Source organism: Helianthus annuus, chromosome 5 (assembly GCF_002127325.2).
Source record: "Helianthus annuus cultivar XRQ/B chromosome 5, HanXRQr2.0-SUNRISE, whole genome shotgun sequence".
Lineage (NCBI taxonomy): Eukaryota > Viridiplantae > Streptophyta > Magnoliopsida > Asterales > Asteraceae > Helianthus > Helianthus annuus.
Genome location: NC_035437.2, coordinates 13668516 through 13685654, shown reverse-complemented (window position 1 = coordinate 13685654; position 17139 = coordinate 13668516). Strand labels below are relative to the sequence as shown.

Here is a 17139-nt window from a genome sequence, read left to right as displayed (position 1 = left end):
ATATTATTGTTCTGAAGGATCATGAAATAAACTACTTGGTTCGGGATCGTGATCAAGCTATGAAGTTTCAGAAGATGGCCCGATACTGCTACAATCTGCTGATCAACGCAGGAAGTGAATGGTCAACACATCATCTGACAGTGGAAAGGACGGCAGAGACTTAAGACACGAAGACCGAGACAAAGCTACAGCCAAGGGGGAGTTTGTTGGTGCACTTTGTGTCTGTACTTTGTCTGTATTTTGTAATGTATAAAACAATGTCTTTTGTCTGTTGTGTTTACGTCTTTGTTATGTTGTTTATGTGTTGGAATGTGTGTTTGACCAAGTCAACCATCCTCCTGGTTTGACTTGGCCAAACATCAACACTTAGTGTTTGAAAGATAATATGCTTCGAAGGATGTCATCGAAGGATGGATTGTATCCTTCGATGACCTCGAAAGATGATGTTTCGAGGTATGTTTGGATCCTTCGATATCTTTCGATGGTAATTCTGGTCGATAGATGATCCTTCGACCAAAATACCTGATCCTTCGTGCATGGTTGTCTGATATGGGTATATATATCCCATGAGGGTTTCACTTCAAGGTAGTTCTGTGTAAGTTTTGTTCAAGTTGTTGAGAGCTTTTGTGTGTGAACCCAAGTCTTGTAAGAGAGCATTTCAGTTTGGTCAAGGTCTGTAACCGTGTCCACTGAAATACAAGAGAAAACTTTGATACTTTGCTTGTCTACTCTTTCTCTTGTTACTTTGCTTTCATCTAAACTACGGTTTGCTTGCTAGCTTGGATTCCGCACTCGCTAGTGAGTTAAACATAACAAGGAATAGGTTAAACCTCAACCTCCGAGGGACCTACAATATACCGAATCTTTCTACCTTTTATTTTTATTTTTATATTAACTACACCGTATACACACTAAATACAATTTGAAGGGTACATTCCAAACCTAAGGTTTCAATTAACCATGAACGTGTACAAAGCAGCAAAAGCAATGTAGAATAATAAAACATACATGGACTCATTTTTTAGGGTGTTCCCTGTATTTTTCATCAAATGAGGACACCAACAACAACAAAATAATGTAGAGAGTTAAAACGTTTCTAGCATCTCACATTGTAACAAAGATTAATTAATGTATAATTTATCAACGTCTATGTGATGAACATGAAAAGCATTTTAGTGATGAACATGAAAAGCATCACTAATAAAATAAACACTTTATCACTAAAGAGCATCACATATTGTAAGATTGTGAAGCACCATATATTGATTATTACTCAGTATCACATTACAATAATTCTAATAACCAATACCTCCCCCCAAGAGCAGTAGAGAATCGGACGTTCGGACTAAAATAAAAATCATAGATAAAATAATAATAATAATAGCATTACTAAAAAAAATACACACTAAAGAGCATCACATATTGTAAGATTGTGAAACACAGTTTAGTCATAAGTGTTTATTTTTTTTAGTAATGCTTTTCATGTTCATCACTAAAAGAATCCTTTCTTTATCTTACAATTCATCGTCTTCTTTGAGTAAACTTTAATCTCAAATTGAGTCGACTAAAAAAATTAGCTAAAAAAAAGGGAACGAGTCAAAGTCCTCTTATGTGACCTTTTATTTTATTCATACAGCATCCTAATCACGTAATCAAAGATTTAGATTATTATTTTAATCATACGAATGCATTAGTTATCGATTAAAAAACAAAATATGACATAAGAGGGCAGCCTTGAATTCTTTGACGAGTTCTGGTGGAGATCGTTTGTCGATCTCGGCACCTAGTATCCCTATAGGGACCTTAACCCCTAAAATCAAAATAACAGTCAGAAAATAATTAATAATTCTCATAAATATCTAACCCAAATCGTTTAAACAAAATAGTTCCAAAACTTCAAGAACGTCCACACTTTTCATCTAACTTCTTCAGTAGAAATTACACATACTGATTATAGAAATGGTGCTGTTGGGATTGAACCCTAACAGAGGAACAGATAATGTAAAGCCAAAACCGGATCCCATCAGTGGACTCTTAATAAGCAGCAGTTTACCCTATTCTCTCCCCTTGACAGTGGTTATCTAACTGCTGATTGACCCTAAGTGCTGCTCAACTACAACAACTGATAAACCAAACTCTGATGATTATCTAACAACTGCTGAAGACAAACTCTGTTGCTCTATCTACTGATGTGTTCTAAGTACTGCTGAAGACTCAAGCACTGCCCACTCAAAGACTGATCACCTTTGAAGAAAGTACTGAAGGTCAACACATGTGCTAAGGTCATAACAGTGGAACGTGAAGCAGTAGTTTCCTTACGTTTTGTATTTTAGTGATTATCAGATGTTACATGACAGTAGTTTGTATAGAATAGTATTTATAGTTTGTTAGGTCGTTAGATGTCACTATCATGGTGATGTCAGCTGAAGTATATCAGTAGTTTGGTTTGCCTATAAGTATGACAGTACTCTGTACTGTTACACTTGATTCGTTTTGAGAGAGTTCATCTCCTCAATTCAATCCTTTCATCTTGTGCAACCAACTTTGGTGTATCAGGCTGAGGGGGAGTTTAGATTGTAAGCTTGCTGTAATCATTTGCTTTCTATTGTAAATCTTTTGAGTCTATGATATAAGCAATTGTTTATCAATCTATATTTTTCCTTTGAATATGTTTACAAAGTTTGCTACTCATTTCCGCTGCACTTATTCGTTTTTAAGCAAACAAACACAATCATGACAGCCTTCAGATCCCAACAATTGGTATCAGAGCTTGGACAGTCAAATTCGATCTAACAATCAATTTGACATAACAATTCAGCTCTAAATTCATTGATACTAAGGTTGGTTGCCTTCAGTTGGAAAAAAACTGAGTAACGAGCAAATCATGGTCAAAATGGTTATTCAAAACTCTGTAAATCAACCAAGATGTCATATGACACACAAATCTCACACAACAACTGATATCATGCATATGTCACTCATAGTTTTCAGATCTGTACAATATCTGACAAATTATGCGTTCGTTCGATAATTGCATAATTCATTTCGATTGTTGTGTTGATATTTGTGATGTCTCCACAAATCACTAAAGTATGTACCTCAGATCAGCAATACTTGTGCTCATCCGAAACACTAGTGTAAATGCTGATATTAAAAGAGGGAAATAAAACTTTAGTCAAAATCTCTCATGTGTTCAAAGGCAAGTTGAGTACCTTCATAAGGATCAAATCAACTTTGTCCAAAACACATTGAGAAAATAAGTTGTCAAAACAGTCCAAATCATAAGTAATGTGAGATCTGATTATACATTCAAATATGGTCAAAATCTCTCAAAACATTACCTCAAAGTGATTATGGACAACGTATGTTCAAACTATAATCTCCTAGTGAGTATTTCTGAACATATGAATAAAGAGGGTAAAAAAAAGGGAAAAGGAAATTGAACAGAATTCAAGGTGTGCCTATCTCAAAACTTTTGAATCAAAAGGAAAAGAGTATAAGCTGAAAAACACTCTTGAAATCAAAAGTGGATTAACAATGATCATCATAAAACTGTGTGCATTCAGCAAATGTAGAATCTGATCAGGTATCAAAGGCATCTCCAGAGATGGTACTTAATAGGAATTTTCAATCAATTGACAAGAACATGACCCCAAACAATGGTCATAGATAATTTGAGATTAATATGTATATGAACTTATTTGAATTATTGTCAGATCCTTTTGATTCAATTTAAAACATCTTTTATTTTTTTTAAGATGTTTGTCTTAAAATAAAACCAGATATATTTTTTATAAAATATATTTTGTTCTTTTACTCATTTTTGATAGTAAAAGTTCATCTCTGGTCAGGATATAATTTCCTTATTTTTGTGTGAAGTTACTATCCTTAAAATTGATCAAAAGGAAATGACACTCATATCAAGGTCATGTTAAGCTCAAATTACGTTTATCACTAATCAAAATTGATTGATCTATTTTTGAACTACTGAGGCACTCATGCTCTAATAATTAGACACAAAATGAGTCGTTCTAGTAGAACATGTCCTCATCATCTGGTATGCTAAAACCACTGTCTGAAATAATAGACAGATGGCAAAACCTTGAACAGCTTTTCTATAAACAACTGCTGACAATTTAAATCTTGATATAGTACATCTAAATGTATTGTGTTAAGAATAGCATTTTTGGTACTCAACAGATGATAGATAACACATTATTTCCTACATCTGAACCAACAGATGCTAAAATTATTTGTCAAAAGTCAAAACACTGATGCCTAAACAGTTGTTAAAATGATCCTCATCATTGCTCTTATCCACTGCTGTTCTTTAAATGTTGTTGTGCCTTAACATCTGCTCTCTAAAGTCTGTCCACTGCTAAAGTGTCAACCTCTGTTCTTCAAAACACTGATGTTTAAAGTCATTGTTCCATCCACTGCTACAACCACTGCTTCATTTTATTACCGTTGTAACTACTGATGCTTGATCCATCAGTGGTTGTCAAAACAACTGTCTTCCATCATTTACCATTCCATCAGATGTTTGACACGTGGTCAGTTTTTAGCCTTCAGATCAAAATAACCGCTGCCACATCAGCAATCAGTTTTTCCATAAATAAAACCCTGATTAAATCCAAACGGAGGTTTACACTGTCGAATTGAATTCCAAACATTCTCTTCTCAAAACAGTTTTCCTCTCATAACTCCAAAAATCTTCTTCGATCTTCTCATCAAAAATGACGAAGCCAAAATCGAAAACGAAATCAAAACCATCATCATCTTCCTCCACAACAGCAGATGCCACACAAATGGCTGCTGAAACCACGGAGATTCGCTACAAATCTCCACACAACTATGTGGGTATACTCACAAAACCCTCCGACAACCACACATTCGACTCCATCCTTGACATCCTTTCTGCATCAAAGTACAAAACTTTGATAACAGCAGTTGCACCCATTTACCTTGATACCCAGAGAGAGTTCTGGAAGAATGCCACCCTTGAGAAACAAGGAGATACCATCACCGCCATTAACTCCTCGATAAAGGGTAAGGAGGTAAAAATTTCACCTAAATCCATCTCTGAAACCTTTCAACTCAATGATTTAAAGGGAAACACCTATTTTTCAAAAGACGAGTTGGTAAAGGATTTCATAAACAGGGGTTATGCAGAACAACCAAAAAGGGATACCCTACAAAAGGGTTACTTTCCTTCTGCACCTCGATTTTTATTTCACACACTGCTCATGTGTGTTTCAAATAAGACAACGTCTTTTAATGAGATACCAAAGAAAATCCAATGCCTGAGATATGCAATTTTAAATGATAAAAATTATAACTACTCCCAGGAAATATTTGATGACTTGGTAAAAAAACGTTGATAATAAAGCATTTTTGCTCTTTCCCAGATTTCTAAGCTACTATTTTGAACAAAAAATTGTTGGGAAAGATGCAGATTTGCCCAAACAAGGTGTCTCATTCGATATAAACCGTTTAACAATCGAAACATTTTCAAGAATGATGGCACCAATAAAATTAAAAACAAAAGAGGCAGAGCAGGTTTTAGAAACTGCTGATGTCCCTCAAACATCCACTGCTGAGCCCACTGCTCCAGGTGATCAAAGTAGCACACCCACTGCTTTGAAACCAACACCTGCCACCAAAAAGACCAAAAGAAAAAACATCCAGAAAACCCACCAAACCCACATCAAAGGCAACTCTGGAAGATGAGATCCCAGAGTCAATGCCAGTGACAACACAAAAGTCACAACAAACCACTGCTGCTACTTCTTCACAACAGTTGGTAGAAAGATCTCAACCCCAACCTAAAACTCCTCCTGCATCCTCACAAAAGGATCAGGTTGTAAGCACAGGGACACCACAATATGAAGCTCTGGACCCATTTGGATCCATCTTCCACAGTCCTGATCCCAAGGACATGTCTCTTTCTACTCCCACACCCTCACCAATAATACTACCACAATCAATAATGCCCCTGTTGCATGCAGTTGATATGGCACAGACACAAACCAGTTCCTCTCAATCACCCATTACTGAGAGTATACCCCCACAAGTGACTGGGTCTGATGTGCATACCTCTGCTATCCCAGCAACAGTTGAGGAGGTTACACCCCTTGAGTTACAAGTAACTCTTGGTGGTAGTTCAAGTGGAGCAGCAACTACAATTGATGGATCAACAGATCTTCAGTTGGACAGTTGTTTAATTAGTAAGACTCCCTTGAAGGCAATTTCTTCCATAGCACCACTGAAAGCCACCAGTGAGTATGATTTACCTACTGGTACTCTCCAAAGGCTAACAAGTGCTGAAGAAAGAAGTCCCCAGTACCAAGAACAAGGGGCATCAATGGATGACATTTGGGACTCGCTTCCAAAGTCAAACTTTGATACAACCACCACTGGTGGGGATTCAGATGATCCTACTCATGTAGGTGATGATTCAAGATATCAGGAATTGACGGAGAGAGTTGACAAAATTGAAGGATCAGTTGCTGAAATCAAAGAAATGGTGCAAGAGATTTTGAAAGCTCAAAAAGCACAAACCACTGCTGCTCCTGCTCAAGCATCTGCTCCACAAGCATTTGCTGCAAATGAGCTTTGGAGTATTTTTCAACCCATGTTAGAACAACAGCAACAAATGGCTGCCAAAAAGCATGCTCTTCAAATGCAAATGCTGACCAACATGGTTGAATCTCGGTTCAAGGATACTCAAGTAGACATCAAGGCTATAAAGGCCAGCATACAACAGAATGCTCAAAGTGAGAAAGCTCCATCTGCCATTCTCTTCATGGATACACCCCTGGCAGATAATGCCAAAAAGGGGGAGAAACTCAGGTTGAAAAAGAAAGGCATTGAAGATGGGATGCACATTGTACCTGAGAAAACCAAACAGCTGATACAACAGCAGTTACAAAAACTGCTGCATGTAGCCAAACAGCTGCCACTCCATCAACACACACACATCCAACACACACCACTCTCCAACAAAATACCACAACCACTGTTCCACCACCATCTGTGTCCACAACACAAAAATCTTCATCATCAAAATCAAAATCCACCAAACCATCATCACCCCCTGCCAAAAGGCAGAAGACAACAGATGTTATAACATCTGGTGTAATGACAACAGGGGTTGAAACACCAGTTGTTTCAACATCTGTTAGTCAACCACTGATCTCTCAATCCACTGCCACATTAACCCCTGCTCAAAAGCAGAAGACAACTGCTGATACATCAGTAGTTGAGACACCAGTTGTTTCAACAGTTGTTAGTCAGTCATCCACCACTGCTCTATCTTTTCCCATCTCACAACCCAAGCTCTTTAGCAGAAAAAGAATGCCAATTACTGCCGAAGAAGGGATACTTGATCCAAATGCTGCAAAGTATCCTCTGGAACTAGAAGCCATTAAAAATGAGATGAGGCAGTTCTATACAGAAATAGATCCATCAAAAAGAAAATTCTCCTCACTCATTGGCTATATGGCTCCAGAAGACATGGATGATTATCTCAGAATAAAGGCAAGGCAAGCTAAAGTTAAAGCTAAACTTGATTGTGAAAGTGAGAAACTGAGCGAAGAAGGTTTTGCCAAAAGACTGGAGTTCTACCTTACAAAGGTTAAGCAGATAGAAGAATTTGTACAAGTGCTAGAGAAAGAAAAAGTTGATCAAAAGAAGAAGCTTAGAAAACAACTCTTAGCCTTCATCATGAAAGAAAAATTCTATCCTGTTGAAGAACAACAGTTTGAAGAATGGCCTTTAGTAGCTTTAAAGAATGAGACAGAGAGGATTCAAAAGGTGAGAAATGATCCTGCAAAGAAGAAAACTGCTCCAAACTGGAGTAAGTACAAAAGGCTCATTGCTGATCTCTCTACCGAATACAAAAGAAAGAAAAGGGAGTTGGTGGATGCAAAGATAGACACTGCTGAAGCCATATCAAAATGGTCTAGGCAACAAACAGATGAGGCCTCTGAAAGGCTGAAAAGTAGAAAAACTGTTGAGTCAAGGGTTGCACAGAAAAGAGAGCATATGTTGAAGCTTGAACAGCAGATTAACAACCTCAAAACAATACTAAAATCAGCAGACAATCTTACTCTTGAGATAAACCAAGAGGAAAGTAAACCGTTGTCTGATAAAGAGGTCAAAGAAAAGGAAGCAGAGTATCTCAAAGACACCATCATGAAAATGGGTCTAAAAGAAGATAGCTCAACAAGAGTTCAAAACCTTGTCAAAAAGGTATTGAAGAAATCTGCATCACCAGACACCGCAACTGACATGACTGAAGTTGAAAGACAAGAGCTCATAGAACAAGAAACTGCAGAAGACATATCTGCAGCAAACAAAGTGATTGAAGAAGCTTTCAAAAGAATGTCTGACAGTCTGCATGTGTTTTTAAGGCCATCATCCCTCAGCTCATCAGAAAATAAATCTCTCCCAAGAAACCCATTTGGTTTTAAAATACTAAAGTGGCTCTCTGATCAAAAGACCCATGTATTGACTCTGGTCAGAACCAATGGAGAAGTGAAGCATATTTCTAGGAAAGAAGCACTAGGCCTTAGTGTTGAAGATTTGCAGGATCTCCTTGAGCTTTCACAGTGTAGGGATGAAGATGATCAGAGTGCCAAAGAATTTGAAGCTGGATTTAAGAAACAAGCTAAGGCACTCTTGATGAGTAATTAAAGTCCTGAATAAGGAAGGGTTTTGGCATTATCTGTTCCAGGGGGAGATTGTTGGGATTGAACCCTAACAGAGGAACATATAATGTAAAGCCAAAACCGGGTCCCATCAGTGGACTCTTAATAAGCAGCAGTTTACCCTATTCTCTCCCCTTGACAGTGGTTATCTAACTGCTGATTGACCCTAAGTGCTGCTCAACTACAACAACTGATAAACCAAACTCTGATGATTATCTAACAACTGCTGAAGACAAACTCTGTTGCTCTATCTACTGGTGTGTTCTAAGTACTGCTGAAGACTCAAGCACTGCCCACTCAAAGACTGATCACCTGTGAAGAAAGTACTGAAGGTCAACACATGTGCTAAGGTCATAACAGTGGAACGTGAAGTAGTAGTTTCCTTACGTTTTGTATTTTAGTGATTATCATATGTTACATGACAGTAGTTTGTATAGAACAATATTTATAGTTTGTTAGGTCGTTAGATGTCACTATCATGGTGACGTCAGCTGAAGTATATCAGGAGTTTGGTTTGCCTATAAGTATGACAGTACTCTGTACTGTTACACTTGATTCGTTTTGAGAGAGTTCATCTCCTCAATTCAATCCTTTCATCTTGTGCAACCAACTTTGGTGTATCAGGCTGAGGGGGAGTTTAGATTGTAAGCTTGCTGTAATCATTTGCTTTCTATTGTAAATCTTTTGACTGTATGATATAAGCAATTGTTTATCAATCTATATTTTTCCTTTGATTATGTTTACAAAGTTTGCTACTCATTTCCGCTGCACTTATTCGTTTTTAAGCAAACAAACACAATCATGACAGCCTTCAGATCCCAACAGGTGCAAATGACATCAACCTTTTTGTTGGTAAATACGAAATTTTATTCTTCAAAAAGTCAAACAGAACCCTTTTAAGAACCCAGGGATTATAACAAATGCCGTAGAACAAAACATACCCTTGATATCATCTAAAGTGACAAACGAAGAATGCAGGAGTGCAGCAAATTGTATTTCACCATCCTTTGCTAGCTCCACAACCACCTTAGCTATAAAAAACAACAAATGGAATCAAGTCAGCCAATTATTATTCAACATTCAATTATTAACAAAACTGTTCGGAAGCTGGTCTTACCGCCGCAACAAAAACCTGCAGCCCCAATTTTAGTTACACCCTTCTCTTTTAGAGCCTGTATAACTTGTTTAGCAAAATCAACCGCTTGCTCCTACGAATAAAAAAAGTACAAATGGTATTTGGTTATAACAAAAAAAAAATCAAAGCAGGACTAAATTATTTTGCATGGTTTTTTAGCCAATCTTCTATGTTGGCTCCAGGAGTCAATGGGTCGCCATAGAAGAAATCCGGAACAACTACATAATATCCAGCAGCTGCAACTTTGTCTGCAAGTTGCCTGCATACTTAAATTAAAAAACATATTTCACAATCTACACTCAAATACATGTTCCATAATTAGAAACTAACTTTGACTTCTGAAAGTCAATACACAAGATTCCTTTTACAAAAGCACAATAAATTAATTTTATGCAACTATAGCTATTGTAAACAGTTTACAAACTAATCAATATCGAATTTGAGTTTATAAAAAATAATATTGTTCGGATAGTCATAATAAGTTGCAGGTAAAAAACTGTTCTTGCTGTGGTAAATAATGCCTCAGTTTCGGAGCTCCATAACCTGCAGAAAACAAAAATAATAAATTAAAGTAACTATACTATGACGAATTTTGGATAAAACTATTCTTGCTATGGTAAATAATACCTCAGTTTCGTTTAACTATTACCGGTTCACCCAATAATCTTATCTTTAAGACACCTCCCCCTCAAAAACAATTAAAAAATAAAATAAATTCGTTTTATAAAATATGACGAATTTTCTGCATATAGGGTGAACCGGTAACAGTTAACGCATTTGAAAGTTTGAAACCAATCAAATCATATCATAGAGAAAAAGTTGGTTATTTTAATCCCTTTTCAAGCTAAACAACAGTACAGTTACAAATATATAAAATGTGCCAATGATCCTTAACGAAACGGATATATGATTATCAACTATTAAGTGTGTGACTTATCCAAAAGGAAAGACAAAAATACCGTGCTATGCATAGCTTCGACACGTGGCAAACAACTGATGTAAGGGGCCCATTTAGAAGCCTGCTAGAAGATATACAAAGAACCACTTAGAACATGTCCCCAAACACTTTCATCAGAAGCGTAACAGCATGCTACATATAAATAAAAAAACATGTAATACTAAAAAGGCAATTGCAAAAAATAAGTAGTGTAAAGTATATCACACACAAGATCTCATAAGAGTAAGATGGAATTTGTACCTCACCACGTATTTGGTGCAGTAGGACGACCAAAGCAAGCTTCCACAACGTTGCCGACGTCCTCACCAAACAAAGAATTTATTGAAGGATGTAGATTATCCGGGGCCAATTCTCAGACTACATAACATTGGGATACTAAAAGATCATAAAGTTCCATTAAAGCATACCACACTTCAATATGCAATCACCAGCTTGTATCGGTTTACAAGCAAACAATGACCTGAATTTAGGACATAGATGAGTGAGCAAAATTTGGAAAATTAAAAGATCATGACTGGCTAATGCCACTTAATTCAGCGAACCAAACGCACCCGTAAACAGTAAAGTTACCTGCCATAAATCGATTGTCAGTAGAAATATTTTAGTTAAGCCATATTCAACAACATGCTCTTCTATCACCATTGATCCACAAACCTATACCTGTATAACTGAAACTGAAAGTCAAATTAAGTAGTTTAAAGACTTAATTTTGATAAAAAAAACTTTGGTCTTCTTTGCACCCTTTGGTCCATTTGAAGTGATTCAAGGTTAGTTTGACATAAATCAATCTTTGCATCCATGTATTCATATTAAACTTGAAAGTAAAGAACAGCAGGTTTGAGTTTCATAATAAAAGCACTTCTTAATATTAAATATTCGATATTTAAATAAAAAAAACTTTATAATTTTTTCCCCTTTGATGTGCTCCATGTATGGTTTTGTTAGAAATCATGAACCTTTGATATATAACTACACAAATACACATCAGTCTCAACTTAAAATCAAGACTGTCAAAATCAAACCTAACACTTTCAAAATTCTAATTGTGCTATTTGTATGATCTTATAAGGGTATCAACAGCAACAACATAAGCAAGTTTCACTACCAAAGTAAAAAAAATATTTAGATTTTACCTTCAACATGTTGAATAATTGAACAAATTTACCTCTAATAAACTATATAGTTTCTCCATTTTCCATTCATGTGAAGGGTACTGAATGAAATGTTGATCCAGGTATGTATCACTGTAACACATAAAGACATCAAAAATTCATTGTTAGTTTTTTACTAATATAAATAGTGAAAAAACAATATGATGGGTAAAAGATTAAAATTGACATGTAGGAGATACTTAAATGAATCCCAAAGAAAACAAATAACAATAAACTGAGTTATTTTACCGCTATCTCGGCTGAGGACCGATAACTGATATATAACTGATATAACGGAATATTAACTACATAGCTCTCAGTTTCTAAATTTCGATGTGTATTGACATATTGATAAAATCCTTAACCCTGAGAAATAAGAAGAATAAAAATATATAAATAACATAATTGTGATATTTGTGATTTTGTAAACAACAGACCACATCTAATGAATTTACCCAAACGGGTTAAAATCAGCTTAAATAGTATACATTATTTAAAATAGTTTTTTTAAATGACCCATTTTGACCCGGCCTCATTTTGCTCCAAGACCGTTTTAACCCGAACTCATTTTGCTCCTAACCAGTATCAAACCGAACCAAATTGATAATTGTTTTTTAAATATATGATTTTAACCCAAACTCATTTAGCTCCAAACCCATTTTGACCCGAACTCATTTTGCTCCTAACCAATGTCGACACGAACCAAATTGATAGTTTTTTTAATATACAGTTTTCACCAAAACTCATTTTGCTCCAAACCTGTTTTGACCAGTGTTGTAAAAATCGCGACTAGGCGACGATTAGTCGGCGATTAATTGCTAGTCGTCCAGTTACTGAGTAATTTTTCTTAAATCGGTCCATTAATCGACTAGGTCCGACTAGGCACGACTAGGTCCGACTAGGCCAGCCAAAAGTCGACGATTCCAGCAAAAAACATGTATATTCAGGCCAAAACCTCTAAATTCCTGTCAGTTTCCAACCAAATCATTTGAATTCCAACAATTATTCATGTATACTTAAATAAATGAGTTGAGAAAGATTTAAAACCTAGCTACTTAAAATATTTACCTATAAAAATGTATATATTTATACATAAAACTGAAAATTACATATAAAAAACCCGATCCGATTAATCCTGATTAATCCCGAGTAATCCCGAGTAGTCGCTAGTCCCCACTTCACCGGCCGACTAGCGACTAGCGAGTTCTCCAACCTTGGTTTTGACCTGAACCAAATTGTAGTTCTTTTTCCAAATGTTCCGTTTTAACCCGAACTCAGTTCGCTCCTAACCGGTCTTATCCTTTCGAGTGACCGTCAAAATATTCTAGTTAAGCCATGTTCCAAGTAAATCTTTCCAATTTTTATGTAAACATAGTTACCAAAAGAATATGAAAAAATATATTAACCCGAACTCGTTTTGCTCCAAATCCATTTTCACACGAACTCATATTGCTCCTAACCAATATCAACCCGAACCAAATTGATAATTTTTTAAATATATGATTTTAAACCCAAACTCATTTACGTCGATACTAATATCATGAAACTAACCTCATCTCGAGTAGTTTTGTGAAAAAAAATCTCCTAGTTCAACGGATGAAATATCACCACGATAGTGACAACTGATCAAACACCATCCCTTGATAATTAGCATGAAAAATATTAGTATCAATTCAAATGGTAAAGCAACAAAAAATCCCAAAAATATGTTTCCAATATGTCACAACAAAACATCAAACACTTGGTGTGCATCTACATAAAACACTAACATCTACATAAAGACAACCATGGGAAAACAAAACCCCAACTAACATATAGTTAGTAAATATAGCAGCGATTAAAGAATGGTTTGATATATATACCATGATAAGAAGGCAACCAAAAGATCTCTGAGCAGCGACAATAGGTTTAAAAACCCAGCTTCAGGAAGGAAAGAACCCATGTTATTCAGGCATCGACTTAAATAAATTGAATCTCCTTAACCAACCTTCAAATTAGCGATTGAGACCAAATCCTTCCCCTCTCAAATCCATATTTTATCTGCATTTTAAGCAAATAAATATTTTATCAACACACTATACATCAAAAATGGTTTTACATACATTCGATTTAAAACCCTAATACACAACTTAATAGCCAAATACATATACTAAACTCAAAAGGACTGAAACAAATTAACTCAACAAAATACATAATCAAATTAACTCAACAAAGTACATAACAAACACAACATACATCGCCAACTAAAAGAAGTAGCCATACACCTTCTCTGCCGCTGGCGGCCTTCATCGCCACTTGTAACCTCCATATCAGCCAACAGATTTGATCAAAAGTGGGACGGAAAAATACGCTATTCAATATCGAGATCGGTATACATGATTAAAAAAAATACGCTATCAAATATCAAGTTCTTAAAACAGGTATTCTTATCATCAGACCGCTAGAAGATCCAAGTTTTAATAATATCCTTTGTTGACCGGTTTCTCTTCTTTCTTCAAATCGCACATTTCTTCTGATTCTTTTTTGGCAAATTCTCATGACCATAAAAAACCAATAAAAACCCTTAAACAATTAGGACTGAGGAACTCAAGAGTAAATCATGAACAAATTATATGAAAATAGAGAAATTACTACCTGATGTCGCTGCTCTAGGTTTGAGAGAATAATCAGATCAGTGAGATATGCAGAATTCAGATTGATAAACCTGAGATCTTGTCGAGATATATTTGACATGCTGAAAACTTTATAGCATTTGTACCTGTAATACGTCAATCTCATTTGTAATTTCAAAATCAAAACAATGCAAATATGAAATAATTGAAATAACATACGATGGTAGGGGAAACTGACCTGACAACCACACTGCTTTCTTTTTATAATCTCAATAGATGTAACAAAACTTAACAAATTAAAACCCTAATTTGAACTGATTGGTAAAAAGAATGTAATATGAACAAAAATAAACAATAATATGAATAAATCAGTGTAGCCAATACCACATGATCCAATCGGCTTGAATCAAATCGCCATTGCCTTCATCTTCTTGTATCGTTCTTTAAGAATTAAACGATCATGCAACCATGTATAAGAACACTAATATGAATAATACAAAATAGAATCCCAAATCTGAAAAATCAAGATTTAATAGAGTAGAACCCTAATATGAAGAATACCTCACTTGCAGATATCCTCAGTAGAGATTTTCGAAACCCCAATCTGAACTATAGACAATACTTGGTGATGAGGAAACATAGGATGAACAAAATCAATCTGAAAAATAGATAATACAAAAAAAGTTAACATCAATAGAACATTTATGCCAGAATCGAAGTTGTTATTACCTGATGTTGAAGTTCTTATTACCAGAACTGAAGTTGTTAGCCAAGAATCAGAGAGAAAATTGGTGGTTTAGGGTTTGAAACAGGAGATGATGTCGGCAGAGCGGTGGCGACAGTTGTTGGAGGAAATTAGGGTTAGGATTGGCAAACGAAAAGAGATTATATATTCGGGTGACTCAATCCAGATTCCGACCCGAAAAAGAAACGGATCCCGCCTCTTTTTCATTGGAATCATGATTGTAGAAAGCAAAATGGGATTTCCCTCCTAAATCAAATTGCCACATCAGCCTACATGGCCAAATACAAATGCCATATAGCCGAAATCAATCTCATTTATATATATATATATATATATATATATATATATATATATATATATATATATATATATATATATATATATATATATATATATATATATATAGATTATATGTATAGTATTTAATCAACTTATTATCTATTAGTTTATTAATTTCTTTTATTTTATTCGGGGAGAACTTACTACTTATAATAATATTATTTTTAAACTACGTAAATAATAGATAACACTTTTCCCCCGTATAAAAATCCCTTATTATCAAGGTTATTTAGTAATAAAAACTTGTAGTTATACTAAATCAAAGTTCATGATGAATTATTAATAAAAAAACCTCAAACATTTTAGTATGTAACACCCCAAAACCCGAATGTTTACATTCGTCATATGTGTAACGTCCCAAAATTTAAATGTTTATAATTTCCATGTGTCCCATATGATAAAACATGAAATAAAATGACTAGGCTATTTAACCTAGTTAAATTACTTAGTCAAAACAAGCAAGGAATGGGTTTGGTGGCAATTGTGAAGGTGTGACAAAGTTGAGGGACTAAAATTGGTAGAAAGGAATCAAGTTTGATAAAACACCTAAGTGTGTGGTGTGTGGGTGTGTGTATACGATCAGAGAAAGGGAGAAGAGAAGAAACCCTCTTCAACTCAAGAATGATACAAATTGATCAAATAAGGATGGAAATTGGAGTCAACTCAGATGCATGAGCTTATATTCTTAATCATCTAGACAAGATGAACATGTGGTAAGTTGAAATTTGTGATTTGTTGATCTTGCATGAAGTGGGTTATTGATTAATCCACGAATTAGTATGAAATTAAGCATGATTATGTGTTAGAATCGCTATATAAAACATGTATTATGTATGATTTCGACTAATTTGATGTTTTAAGATGAAACCCATTTATGAGGGTGAAGATGGTGACATTGATATATCATCCATGTCCAATTCTTGTTCAATAATGATGTACTATGTTGTGAATGATAGATTCTTGTTAGATGAATTAAAAGAAATGTGGCGTTTGATATGTTTGATGTTTATGTAGGAATCATACTTGTTGATTAGTAAGAAAATTTGATTAATTATGAATAAACTTGGATGATTATACATAAATTAGTTATACATTGTGCATTAAAGGGGTGTACGCACACCAAGTGTTTGATGAAATGCTTAGTATAAGCTAACATGTGAAATTATACGCTAAATAATGGATGAACATGTGTAGAGTTTGATAATAACGTGGTTGATGATAATTAAACATGAGAAGATATATTGAAGAAGGATTTTGTAAGATGGGATAGTTGGTGGTATGAATTGGGTTGAATTATGCATTAGGAATTTGCACTATATGCTTGAATGGTGATGTGCATATCATATGTCGGATTAGTGACTAAATGGTAATTTGGATACGGATGTGCACTAAATGGGTAGTTTATGGACTTACTAGTGAAGAATGATGTAGGGATTATGTTAACTACTAGCTTTGAATGTGGATGACAATTGTAGGATCATGAGAGCT

General features: G+C 35.1%; 1 protein-coding gene and 2 long non-coding RNA genes across 3 annotated transcripts; all 3 read right to left on the bottom strand.

The window, feature by feature from the left end:
* Positions 1-1694: 1694 nt before the first annotated feature.
* Positions 1695-11446, bottom strand: LOC110942706 (endo-1,3;1,4-beta-D-glucanase-like). Its single transcript, XM_035989830.1, has 6 exons — positions 11375-11446; positions 10368-10426; positions 9994-10105; positions 9829-9919; positions 9653-9742; positions 1695-1810 (listed from the first exon to the last, which is right to left on the bottom strand). The coding sequence occupies exons 1-6, from the start codon at positions 11444-11446 to the stop codon at positions 1695-1697; spliced, it is 540 nt and encodes a 179-aa protein (XP_035845723.1).
* A 2395-nt stretch (positions 11447-13841) lies between these two features.
* LOC110938583 lies at positions 13842-14254 on the bottom strand. The gene is made up of 3 exons (XR_002591504.2): positions 14191-14254; positions 13943-13995; positions 13842-13875 (listed from the first exon to the last, which is right to left on the bottom strand). It is a non-coding gene; the product is annotated as an uncharacterized LOC110938583 (long non-coding RNA).
* Positions 14255-14948: 694 nt separating this feature from the next.
* On the bottom strand, positions 14949-15419 carry LOC110938581. Its single transcript, XR_002591503.2, has 3 exons — positions 15297-15419; positions 15129-15171; positions 14949-15008 (listed from the first exon to the last, which is right to left on the bottom strand). It is a non-coding gene; the product is annotated as an uncharacterized LOC110938581 (long non-coding RNA).
* Positions 15420-17139: the final 1720 nt, after the last annotated feature.

Bases quoted from the DNA above. Each gene is read 5' to 3' on its own strand.
- LOC110942706 (XM_035989830.1), bottom strand. From the start codon at position 11,446: ATGGTGATAGAAGAGCATGTTGTTGAATATGGCTTAACTAAAATATTT. The intron at 10,427-11,374 runs GTAACTTTACTG...AATTCGTCATAG, and splicing joins TGACAATCGATTTATGGCAG to TATAGTTACTTTAATTTATT. The intron at 10,106-10,367 runs GCATTATTTACC...TTAAGTATGCAG, and splicing joins TATGGAGCTCCGAAACTGAG to GCAACTTGCAGACAAAGTTG.